At 38.7% G+C, this 13,344-nt stretch overlaps 1 protein-coding gene and 1 long non-coding RNA gene across 5 annotated transcripts in view; one reads left to right on the top strand and one right to left on the bottom strand.

The window, feature by feature from the left end:
- LOC138012543 (uncharacterized) overlaps window positions 1-13,344 on the top strand; it is a 33,171-nt gene that overhangs the window by 11,500 nt on the left and 8,327 nt on the right. The window contains exon 2 of the long non-coding RNA XR_011125055.1: window positions 9,087-9,233. This is a non-coding gene — a long non-coding RNA (uncharacterized lncRNA). The remainder of the gene's footprint in view (window positions 1-9,086; window positions 9,234-13,344) is intronic.
- Window positions 1-13,344, bottom strand: part of LOC138012540 (homeobox even-skipped homolog protein 2-like) — a 55,430-nt gene that overhangs the window by 3,824 nt on the left and 38,262 nt on the right. For all 4 annotated transcript variants that reach the window (XM_068859341.1, XM_068859342.1, XM_068859343.1 and 1 more), the window contains one exon: window positions 141-448. In XM_068859341.1, the coding sequence (XP_068715442.1) occupies window positions 141-414 (274 nt within the window). In that variant the 5' untranslated portion in view covers window positions 415-448. The remainder of the gene's footprint in view (window positions 1-140; window positions 449-13,344) is intronic.

A 13,344-nucleotide genomic window follows, 5' to 3' on the forward strand; every position in this document is an offset into this window, starting at 1 on the left:
CTGAGTTGGGCTTTCAATGCTACCGTGTATAAATCTGGGTTCTTTACTTCATGTTTAAGACAAGATGGCAAAAAAAGAACTTTGTAAAGAAAGGGAGACTGATAAAAGAACTAGTAAAAAGACTTTCACTACGGCCTTACCCGTCTGATGCTCGGTACTGCGAGGCGAGATAGAATAAGCCCCTGTACTTGAAAGAGGCGATTCAGAGGATTGGGAAAAGGGGCTGCAATGGCCAGGTGAAACTGCGTCAAGCGACAATGGCCGAGGTATGGTGATTGAACTTGTGAAGCTAGGTGATGTTCGCGTTCTTTCCCTTGGCAGAGCAACGCAGCCGTGATCGTCTGTTCGCGATTCAAAGCTTTCCTTCGAAATCAGAGACTCCACAGAGAAAGTCGAAGTCTTTGCAGCCTGCATGCTGGTGTCGTGTCAGCTGTTTTAACCTCGTGAACTAAATGCGTGGAAATGAAAGCAAACTGTCTTAAAAACTCACCCACTTATAGTCACGTGAATGTCTCCTTAAATTGTTTTAATGGAGATTGCCAATTGCCGGATTAGAATAATTAATTAACCTAGAAGACGTCCCCTCTGGGAGGAAATGGCTCTTTTCTAATATTAAATTTCTACTGCCTTTCTTTCTCTTAGCCAACTTAAAGGATTTTAAGCATAAACAAAGCCATAATGTCGTTTATTTGCCAATGGGTAATATGCGGCGACCGTAAAGTGCTCGGAAGTAATTTTACAAACATTTTTTGGGGGTGTAGAAATTAACATCTTAAAGAGCCACTGAAAAGCACAGATCTTTGTTAACCCACTTTAACTGTTCCGATCGTTGACGAGTTGTTCATCAAAATGAGTTTAGTTTCTTACGGCCTTGTCTGAGTGTAAACAAGTAATCATTCTTTATTTTCTATTTTGTGAGAAAGTGCGCTGTAGTTGGGGCATTTTTTTGTCATGACTGAGGTGAAATCACAACATATAAAATGATATCCGAAACGTTCAGATTTAACCTTTTTCGCCCATTAAGATTATTTTCTTTCCAATAAGGTTTATAAAAATCTGATTTGGTCCGGGTTGTTTTCTTTGAATTTTTCTTCGGTTCTTCTGTCTGTGCCTTTCACATATTTGTTCTCTTTGACGTAATCTCATGCCTTTCTTTTGGCCGCAAAACGTCAAGCATGATCTGAAGTTAATCGATATATTGTCTTGTGCTTTCAGTTCGTGAGCTTTCTATTTTATTGCCTTACTCTCGCAGCCGCAAATTTCACTTAATGTAACCCGACTACTTGTTCGAATTACTCTGCAGAATTTGCACAGGTTCAGTTGAACTTCAACTGAGTTGATGACTGTCCGTACCGGGATGCATTTCAAACAAATGGTAAACCGAAGAGATGTTTTATGCCAGTAAAGATTTACTAGTCTTTATGAGCGTTCAGCAAAAAAAGAGTTTGATCCCCATTGAAGGAAAACAAGCCATTTCGTGTCATTACCACCTGTACTTTAGGAAGTGATGGACTGAAGTAAACAGCACTTTATTATAAATCCTACCGTGCAAACAATACCCAGTGTTTAAGATCACTCAATCGTTTAAACTGTCGCGTCTCAGCAATTTTTCCTCCAAATTGCGTATAAATAAATGTGATAAATGCTTATTCTTTGTTTGTTGGGTAGAATACCGCATTCTAATACATTGACCCCGTAAGAAAGAGACACTGGTAGGATTAGTTAATTCTACGTGAAAATTGTAGAATTTTTTTTTCCAAAATTGTCTTCTCAATTTCCTCAAAATACCGCTTTGGTTAGAATGTCAAGTTTACAAGAACAGTCTTTAGGCCACATCGAAGTGACGAACAAAATCGTAATTAACAATCTCTTTGAAAGCTGCCTTCTTATTTAGTCGTTGTGTTGTTTTTAGAGTTAAATCATATTGTTATCGTTATAAAATGAATAAAATAAAATCACTGTTTTGGTGTAAAAAAGGTTGCGGGTGTTTAATATCACTGCATAAAGGCATTGGATTTTACGCCACATCCCCGATCACCATTTGATTTTTTTGCACCAGCAAAGAATCAGTGTTGAAGAACAGATAAAAGTTTGACATGAGATTTCTTTCACAGAAGGGGGAGAGAAAACTTGTCACATACCTAACTCCTGATCAAATAATTCGCAAATAAAATGCTAGTTTTACAACATTTAACTACAACTAAGCTCTAACAACATGAAGAAAAAAGCAAAAAAGTTCTCCCCATTGACAACTCCTGAATCTAGCATTTTTACCACACATCTGGAGTAAAATTAAATTTCAGTTCGCATTGGGAGTGCTATTATATATTAATCCAAGTACTGCATTACTAGTAGTAATAAAAATCATCAATTAAATAACGTAGGCAATTTTTCTTACTGTGAATTTAATCTAAAACGGTGAGTAAACTTCAAGACATCGAATTACCTAAGTTTTTATCCGTCATTGAGATGTTGGAAACTCTGCACCTCTGACTTCATGTTTTTTTTTTCTTCTTTATCTCAAACAGAATGAGAAAATTGGATCTGTTAAAATAGTTAAATACGTATGATGATTGTCGCTCTCGGCGGGAATATCGGCCAACGAACACCGAAAGCTATGAAATTATCGTCTAATATAGATCTTGACTACTTTCCTGAACTTCGGCTTTAATTCTACATATCATCATCTTAGAAAGTTCTAGACAAAACGGAAACTTGACCAGAATCCGAAGCAGTTTCCAGCCTTGCTTCCCACAGAACATTTTACGGAGCTTTCCTTCCCTGGGAAAATGAACATCTGGAAGTGACAAGGGGTGGAGGAAGGATCGCCTTGAAAGGGACCGCGTTTCACATCGATATTTGGTTAAAGCCACCAAATTCAGGTGCCCCCTATGTTCAACAGAGAAAAACAAGGATAAAACCATTCAATTCGAATGCAAAAAAGAAGAGAGGCATAAGACTGTGATAACTTGACAATGTAAACAAGGAAATAAATTGGCCGTACATTTTCAGTATCACGCATGGTGGAGTTAATATTAAGGCAGTCGGACTGCGCGTTCGAAGTCTTTTAGGTTTTCAATAAAAAATATTCAGCTGTTTGTAGAATATATTTAGTTTGCATGATTCATTTTAATCAGTGAAATTTAAAAGGCGGACGAAGGAGAATTCACCGACAGAAAACTGAAATGATGAAGCAGTTGGGGTTAGTTGTGAGACAAAGTGAACAATGGAACAATTTTGTTCGAAAGCCAAACCAGTTACGCTTGATTCAATGGAGAATGACTACAGATTTATCAATCACAGACATTTTATGTGTTATGTGATGACCACCGAGCCTATTTATGACAAACTGCATTAGGATGAATTGGTTTTGTTAACACAAGAGTGTATTTAATTGCCTCAAGACCAGGGATTATCCACCAACGGGTCTAAACGAAATTATCCATGCTTTGTCCAGTCGAAACAAACGTTTCTTTACAAAGCGTGCTGTTAAAATTTCGGTCCACAAATGCCGGTCCACGCTGAACTTGCATTAAAGGTGTATTTTTTTTCTTTGCCTTACACAGATTTAAACAATATTTTACAGATCCGTGGAGACGCTCTCTGACCGACAGCTCAAAATAAAGCCGTGAGGCATTTATTGTACTCTGAAAGCGCGAAAAAAATCATTGATATAAAGAATTAAACAAACACAACAAGACATTTTTGTTATCTGCGTGCTCCATGAGTAAACAACTATCTATCGAGCAATGTTTTGTAAATTCAGTTTGCGGTCTTTTCATCCCGTGGGTTCAAATTGTAATTGTTTTTTTTTTACAAGGTTCAAACTTCATATTCATATACAATTTTTAAGAGTTCGTTGCGAGTGCACTTCTCATAGAGTAGCTGCACCCGTGACTGATTTTCGTTCTGTGAGATAGTGGCTAGCTGACCGCTGATCATCAAACATAAGCCAAAATCGTGCAGAGATCTAATCTATTCATATTAAAAGTTAAATAGTTTTGTTCTTCCCCATATATTTTCCCTTTTATCACTGTGAGAACTGCATTTGCATGTCGCTCTCAGGGTTTCGGGTTTCGACTATTTGTATTCGTATCCTCAGGGATTTGTCTGGCCTTCGCTATAGAACAAATGTTTCTTTACAAGCATATTCCCCCGATCCATATCTAAAAGAACGATCTTCTTTAAAAGCAATAAGAACCTTTTCCTTGAATTTAAAGCGTTTTGAAGACCATCTACGAGACTCTGAAATTTCCAAGTCTTATAAACATGTACAGTATAGTTTTGTTCAGTTAGTTAAGAGTTCGAATAATAAAAAGGAAAAAGGTCGTTTCTGTGAAAGGAACTAAGACATCAACTTAATTACAAAGTCCGAACCACAGCAAAAACTCCAATAGTAAATATACTTTAAATGAGAGGTTTTCGCAGCAAATGACTGACACCACACTGAGACATAATTTCTTCAAAAATAGAACATCACTTTGCCTAAAAATTAACTTAAAGTTTAAAGTTCGATCAAAACCTTTCAAGATTCTTAAAAAACTTCACTTTAATTAAGAGAGGTGGCGAATGGTAAACTGATCCGAGACTCGCCGAGACGCCGAGATCCTAGTTAAAAATCCGAGCCCGAGACTCCGTGGTAAAAAGTTTCGAGACTCTTAAAAAGTAAAAACAAACCACGCAAAAACCAGACTTCCGAGATCCTGCCAAAATTTTCCGAGACCCACGTTTTTCGAGGTACTATTCGCGACTCCCTATTAAGATCTCCTGGGCGTGCAATTGAGTAAATTATTAGCAACTTTTCCTTTGCAAATATCACAAATTTATTGAAGGGCCACGATAAGGGAAAAGCTTCAGTTTGTGCGGTCTTTAGGCTAAGGAAACAAAGAATTCTAAGTTCAATACTGAAACTTCCGTACAGAAAGCACAGCCGTGATTTTGGACCTTTGCCGAGAGAAACATAAGTTTTCATATTGAACAAGGACCTGTAAAATTCCCACTTGGCCAATGAGTATGTTTTCAACTGAAGTTATAAGACCAAGACAGATGGCGTTGGAATTATTTAAGTCAAAATCCGTCATAAAAAACCTAACAAGAACTTTCTTTAATCACAGCCTTCTCTCTAAATAAGTTGCACGTTTTCTTTTCTGTCAAGGAAAGGGGGGGGGGGGGGGGGTGTTTAATTTAGATAAGACGCATTTGCCGGCTAAACGGAGTCAGAAGTCCTCGACAAACCAGGATAGCCCACGTTAACGCGCGTATAGCAAACATTTTATTGAACCTTCTCCGAACTTTGAGTGTTTCCGTTCTTTGCTTTAGTTCATCTGACCAATTCATTCCTCGCGTGATTGGATCGGATTCATTTCTTACCTGCTGGCAGGAAGGCCTATTAGGTCGTTTCAGATTACTCAGTTTCTGTAACAAAATTTGTCATGGCCTTTGAAATCTTTGAAGATTTTAAAAACCATCACTTAAACCTCAGATGTCTTCTATGCTTTGCTTAATTTTAATTGAACATTTCATTTCAAAATTGACTGGGCTCAGGAAGGTATTAAATGAGCTTCTCCTGGATTTCATTCTGTCGCCGACAGCCATCACAGCTTATTAACGATGTGCGTTGTGCCGCAAGAACAAAGGGTGTTTTCAAATTGCTCAGTTTCTGTAACAAAATCGGTTATTGCTTTTTAACTGAATCCGGTCTGAAGATACTGAAAGCCTTAATGATGGGTATTTTCAAAGAAAATGCAACAGAAAATCACTCGTCTCTGTTTCCCGCAAGAAAGACCCCTTTTACGTCTCCGGCACCCATCGTTCTAGCAAGAAGACTACATTTAAAAAATCTTCATAACTAAGTATTTTTACCCCGCTCTCTATTTCTTTGAGTTTTCATTAAACCGTCAAGAAATCAGATAAAATGGGTAGAGTTTAGTCCTATGTCATACACCACATTTCGTTAAGATTGGACTATACCTAAGTATAGCGAATTATTGGTCGCTCGTTTCAAGATTAATACAGTAAGTAAAACCTAGCTGTCTCTTCATTGTACTTCACATGACCACAAGTTTTTACGGAAACTAACATAACGGTGCTATCCAAATTCAGTGGAGATTCAGTCAATTACTTGTCTTGTCATAGCGTTCATTACCTTATGGTGGAGTACGTTATAGACCTTTTTAAACAACCGAGATCACAGAGATAGATCAGTAGTTGAGCTAAACCGCATTCACAAAAAAAACAGTTTAAGCACTTCAAGGATAAAGTGAGAAGCTGCTAGGGTAGACTAAAATGCATACATATCTGGCAGTTTCTCATCTTGTGCTGTCGCAGTGCCGTTACAAACTCGATATTATATTGTTGGATCCGGCAACATTAGCCTCACTAACCTTGTAATGGGGACTAAAGTTGGCTCCGACTTGCCGGGGCTCAAACAAACTATCCGAGAAGCTCATTCTTGTATGATACTTGCGTAACACAAGCAACCGACCGGCGGCACATCCTTTCTAGCTTAAATTTTATAAGCCAGGATGTCTTGTTCTTCAAAGCACTGAACACCTGATCATTTGAAAGATCTTACCGTAAAATGGCTAAATTGAAAAGTATCTCTTTCTGATGAAACATTCGGGTTTTGTTATGGGAATTCTCAAGATGTCTTTTTTAACACAATTTATTTACTTCTTATCTGTGGCTCTGACTTGCATTACTGTGTAAAAAATACCAACAATTACTTTATTCATTGTCAAATGTTAAGAGCACGTCTAGTTCATGTCAGTTACCCAGCAACTTTGGCTCTCAAGAAAACACCAATCCCTATAATTAGAAGTGAAACAAAGTTTTGCAGTCTTCATGAATGAAGAACAAAAAATAGATTTTCCGCATAGAAAAGTGAGACACTGGAATTTGGTTGCTAAAAATTTGCCTCTTAGGTATACAGTTCGATTTCAAAAGCAATTCAACAGAAAGTTGTTTGCCAACGATACAATCTAACAGCAGAGAAACAGAGTGTAATGTGACACACTACATGGACTTAGGTTGAGATACACTTGCCTCTTAGCAAGCTTTCAACAGAAAGCTTTCCGCTAACGACACAATCTATCGCGTGGAGGTCTAAGAAAGGGTTTCTTTGGCAAAACGAATTGGAGGTGGAGATATCGTTTAAAGGTTTATTTTATATTTTGTTGAGTCTTTTTTTCCCCCTAAATGTAAAAATGATTGAAAAAAAGTGCCGAACGTGTTTTGAGTGCTATCCTTTTTAGTATGATTCTAATAAGACGTTTTGAAGTATTTCAATTTTATCTCTTTTCGCAGGTGTGCATGAAGTAGTGTGAGCCCGAGAAAAGGGAGTGTCCAATTTTTGAGCAGAATCGAAACAAATAAGTTGTAAATAGCCGCGTACGAGAATTGGTCAAATTTTGCTGAGATTATTTCTTCAATTTAACTACCTTTAACATGAACACGGACATTCTTGTTGTTTCCCTCTTTTTGTCGCTTAAACATAAATACCCAACGCTTGATATCTGAGTCAACACCAATTTAAATACGAAATCCTTTTTTACGAGGAATGGCTTCATTGGAAAGCTGTTCGGTATATGATTGAGAATTACTTTTTTCACCTTTAAAAGTTAATTATTTTGTTGAAATTCGAAATAAGGCCATGCATCTATCATTTATTGAAAGCTGGTCAGTAGAACCGCACAAAAATTGGGTTTAAAAAATGTTCTGAGAATCTTAAGAAACCATGGAACACAAAATCAGTCCAAATAGCAGTCTGGTCTTCTCTTGACTTTTGGCAGTCCATGTTCTTTCACTGGCAAAAGCCCGACAAAAATAACTAATGGATGGCTTTAAGCTCGTGAGACACCTCTACCTGTTCGCTGAGTTAAATACCAAAATCAGTCTGAGAGAAAAAAAACATGACTTGAATCGGCAGAGAAAAGGGAGCTCTACTAAAAATGATAATTTAGCTTAACATTAATACGGTTCACCGTTACTGAGTGATTTGGACTGGCGCCTTTCTTGAAAATCTCGTTCTGGATTTTCTCTGGTTTCTTCTCGGCTTGTAATTAAACAAGTGGTTTTTCTTCCACTGGGCCCGTTAGGTAGAATTCTATAGTTTCATTGAGTGGCCATGAAAGGTTTTAAGAAGATGACCAACTCTCTGCGCTTCTCAAGAATTAAGCTTAGCCAAAACTTGTTCATGATAAAGTGTTCGTTTAACGGCGAATGAAAAGCCACCTTTTGCATAACGGCCGGTCAGACATCGCTCTGACAAACGTATTTTGTTCTAAAGGAATGTACCAGTAACTAGACCGAGGAATTACCGGACTCCTTCTTTGAACAAACAAAAAAACAAACAAACAAACAAACAATCTGATACATAGTAAAAGACGATTCAACACACTATTCCAGTCCAGTGAGTCAAAAAGTCATGGAAATTGGGCCGGGTGTCCAGCACACTTGCCTCGGAGGCCACAAAACCGAGCGGAGGGCACGACGTGAGGTTTTGTGGCCGCAGAGGTGGGTGTGCTGGCACCCCCAATTTCCATGTGTCTCTCAAAACAGTCCACCAACTGAAGCATTTACTTTTCGGAATCGTTCACGTCGTCTTTCCGGAGAAATCAAAGTGATTCAACTTTTTCACAAAGTTTAGGAAGAAAGTAGAAAGGACATCTCACAATGCTTTAAAAAACTCAAAATTTTAGCTTTATGTATGAAGATGATAATACCCTGCTAAAAGGATGCAATCGTATTATTTACGCATTCTTTAAAGAGAGGGAGCTGAATTAGTGTGATAGCCTCGTATTTCTCAAAACGAAATAGTTAATGTCTGGGTTTAAAGATTTTGGTTTTGACACAGCAAGTCAGCGTTATATTTCTACCGAGTCCTTGTAAAAAACGTTTTACTTTACCTCCGAAAGAAAAGATGACTCTTTTTATAGAGCTTTCCTTTAAATAACGTAAAGAGCTGCTCACGTACGCTACTCATATCCAATATACTGTATGTTTGAGTGGATATTACCTATCCTTGACAAAACTTGTATATCCAATTGGGAGTTCGTTAGTGAATTCAGTATCCTTACCTTTTTCAGATGCTCAGCTGGACTGCTAAACAATACTAGAGAAGAAACAAGGCCGCCGACTAGATCGCCGGTTCCTTGCTGATAACGAGTCAGGCTACATATACAGCAACTGATGTGTCGAGGGGGAGTCTTAAAAGGCGTGGTAATCCGGACACGGTGAGACAGAAAAGAGGATTTTGAACATCGAAGTGTAATTACAATCATTTCTGGATTTTAATGCCAATGAAATGGTCCTATAAATCTCAGTGAGAATAAACCAATCTTTCCTCTCACGGCCGTAATCTAAAAGACGCCTCCATCTTATATATTTAATTGCGGCAATAGCGGTAGTTAGAGACCAGCAACTGCTCCGGTAGCTGGTTCCGGACACCTACGTCAACAGCATGAGAAGGCTAACTTTTTCTTTATCATATTTGGAAAAAGGACTGGCAATAACATTGTGGCATTCTGTGCTCCTCATCGGGAGTACTAACTTAAGACAATGCCGAAGGTCTTTAAATAAAATGTCTTGCAATTTCAACAGCAAAATAATTGCTATCATTCTAGAGCTGGCCGAACTCTGTTCTGACTGTATTGGCTCAGAATTAACGTCCAAAAATACCAATTACGTCTATCAAAAGTTCAAATTTTGCAGCAAATGATGAGTCGTGGTTTACTTCCGGGCACGCATCGCCGAAAGAAATGACGGACAAAATAAAGGCACCAGAATTTTTACCAAATTGCAAAAAAGCAAGGAGAACAATAGCTCTGAATATGATTATTCTGAAGTATCTTTACAAAGGCTAACAAGGTAAAACTACGAGAACGTTTCTTCTTTTTGGCAAAAAAGCTTCATATTCTTCATTTCTACTAACATTGCGGGGTAAACACCTTTCAAAACGTGATTCAGTTGAACACGTGAATTTCTCCCTTCTGTTATATAACATTCTTCATTATATAACTTAACATTCAGCGTGACCGTTTCCAAATTTGTTTTGCTTCACGAGATTTCAGCGTCTCTGTCTCTTCATAAAAAAATCTCTACTGATTTATCTTATTTCAATTTTTGTATATCTTAAACTAACAACTGTTAAAATTATTTTTCTGACGATTTGTCCCAGAAAATATTCCTTTGTGTTTTTCTTTTGGTTTTGTCCAAGTAGCATGTGAATTGAATTCACGTGCCAAGGGAAAATTCAACGCCTCTTTTCGTCCGGAAGAATTTTAGCGCCCTTAAAAGAAGTGCGTGGAACGTCAGTTCGCCTAAGCAATCAATATAGTTAGAGGGAGGATGTATCCTAACAAAACATTTGAGAAAAATTTTCTTTGAGATCCTCCCGACAGAACTCAATTCTTCTTTTTAAATGATTCATCTTCTGCCCACCACAATTTGATTTTTGATGTCACACACAGCCTATCAAAAGTTTAAGAATTTGTATGAATTTTACCCTCACGGTTTCCAGAGGGTTTTTAGTTCCCTGACATAGTTTGACGGCTTGTTCACAGTTTCAGTTGTTCACAAGAGGAGTAATTTTATTCAGTACACGCCGAGTGGTGAATCATGCGTCCGTTCATAAGGGCAAGACGTACAAACTTTAAAAAGTGGTGCATTGAACGACCTCGACGAACATAATAAAACGAATTGCTGATAAGTAGATTCTTTAAATTTAGCCAAGGCAACAAAGCAAGATATATGAACACATGCAAGCAACATGCACATAATTCACATACAACGATCCTGCATGGGTGATAAAGTAATGGCAGTCAAAGAAGGGTTAGTCGGAAAATACCAACTTGCTAACTCAAGAGTTTCGGTTTCGAACACGGACTTAAAATATGGCTTAAACTCATTAATTAATCAATCAATGAGCGCCTTTCAAAGAAGCACACAGTATTATAGGCCTATGGAAACAAATCGGTACCTAAACAAGGTAAGGAAACCGTGACTGATTCACACAGAAAGATCTCATCAGATGACAAAGTCAAACATTGCACAGCATAAGAAAAAGGACCAAAAGCAAAGGGAACCTGAGAAAATGTAGCTTGGAGAACGACTTGCTCATTTTACACCTCTAAGTTTGAACCATATTGAAGAGTGGATGGGTGGAACAAAAATTGTGCAGGCGGGTCTGTGAAAATTTCAAGACATCCATGTTTCTGACCTTATAAATTTTTCCAGGCGGCAACAGAGGGCTTGCAAGGCTTTGAATTAACAAGTCAACACCTCTTTTAATTACTTGTATCATTTTGCAAGGTCCGAATGGTTGAAGGTATATCCTTTTTCTGTGCAGTGTAAAGGTGCCGAGGAACGCTTGAAGAATTTCAAAGTATCGTTTGCATGCGAAAAATTTGCAGCTATGCTTCCAGTATCCAGTAAGACCTTAAAATTAACTACAGTTACACGCCACTTCGAGTAGAGTTTACTCGAACCTAGTCACAATCAGGTGGTCCGGTGTCCATGCAGTTGGCTTGAGTTTGTTTGTTTGAGCAGGTTGAAGTTTTGGCAGCTATTCAGCTGATGTGGACCTGCTATACCCACCCACCCTTATACACACAGAGGACAGCCACGACACCGGGAACTTCATCCCTTACTCTTCTCGAATAGTGTGTGGGTTCTTTTACGTCCCACAGGGAACTAATGAACATGGAAGATATTTGTGAGACCAGGCCTACGGTTTATAGTCCTTATCCGAGAAGACTTGAAAGTCTAACCATTTGCGGATGGCAAGCACTTTCTCCTCTGTTATTGAAAGACCCTGAGTGTTGGTCCGGCCGGAGTGGCAGCACACAGTGCCGGGCAGCCCAGTGCTCAACCACTGAACTGAGCCACCGGTGCGGTGAGAACTTAGATGAAACAACCAGGGGCGAGATGTAGTCCGTGGTCGAGCTGGGCTTCACATCGATGATGTGCTATTTCAATAGGAATGACAAAACCGAGTTTCAATGATAGAGAAAGAACGTCGATATGGGAATAATGTGAAGCCTTTCATTGTTCTCATAGCTTGCAACGAAAAATGAAAATGATATGAAATCGGTGACGTACTCAAGTACTGGTTTCATGAATTGCATGAATCAAGGTACCTCTAGCGAAAAGAGAGATCTTTGGGTGTCCAAAGCCTACTGGGGACCTGACAAAGTACTGATTGAATATATCAATTACCAGTTTCATATAATTTCAAATAAGAATTCAGTCATTTTACACACACAAAAGCTTCGTAAAAAGAATGAAGCCCGAGCTGTTTATAACTGATGTTTGACTTACTCGATTTTGGATCTCCGACAATATTAAACTACGCAATCCGTAGGTGAAATTCAAAAAAGGATGTACTGAAGAAGACTGAATCAAAGGATAGGCACTTAGATGGGAGCATCATGGCTCTTCACTCTGCACAGAAGAAAGCAAAAAGTGACCCACGTCTATCTGAAAAACTGGTTCGGTCATCGAAGGGAGCTAATTTTTCAGTCAGTCGATGCGGAACTGATTGAGAGGGGCTATTCTAACAGCAACATCTTTTGCATGGTATTCTCAGTAGGTATTGTAGTCTTTTATGTTGTCACAGTAAAGTCGTGCGTGCAGACAAAGCTTTTTTTTCCCAAGGGGCTTCAGTGAATTTCTCAGATGTCTTGTGAGGTGATGTTACACGAGCCGATTTTTAACGCCGATTTTCGACGCCGATTTTTAATCCATGTTACACGAGACACCTTTTAACGCAACTTTTTTGCGGCAACGGTATGTTACACGAGACGATTTTTAACGCAACATTGCTCGCAACACTTGAACCCAGGCTCCTGCTCGACAAATATGGCGGACAATGAGTTAAGAAGACGGCGGCTGAAAATCATTCAGGTTCTGTTGTTAGTGGACGATTTGGAAGATGAAAAAGGAAGAAATCGGGAACGAATTATTTGGACGAGAAGTTGGATTAGACGGAGAGAGGAAAGAGGGGTATATCATCAGTTAATAAGAGAGTTAGCTCTTGAAGATGTTGCGTTAAAAGTCAGCGGCGGGGGTGTTACACGCACCAACACCAACAAAATTCGGGCAACAATGTTGCAGGTTTTTCAATCGTTTTCAAAAACCTGCAACATGTTGCCGCAACAAAATGTTGCGTTAAAAATCGCCCTCTGCACCCTGTTACACGAGGCAACTTTTAACGCAACAATGTTGCGTTAAAAATTGGCGTTAAAAGTCGGCTCGTGTAACATCACCTTTACTCTCTCAGCAAGATTTCAGTTTTTGACTTGTACTCATGTTCATGTGGACGTAGACTCTATGCAGCATAAGTAG

The sequence above is a fragment of the Montipora foliosa genome, chromosome 8, assembly GCF_036669935.1.
Source record: "Montipora foliosa isolate CH-2021 chromosome 8, ASM3666993v2, whole genome shotgun sequence".
In the NCBI taxonomy this organism is placed as follows: domain Eukaryota; kingdom Metazoa; phylum Cnidaria; class Anthozoa; order Scleractinia; family Acroporidae; genus Montipora; species Montipora foliosa.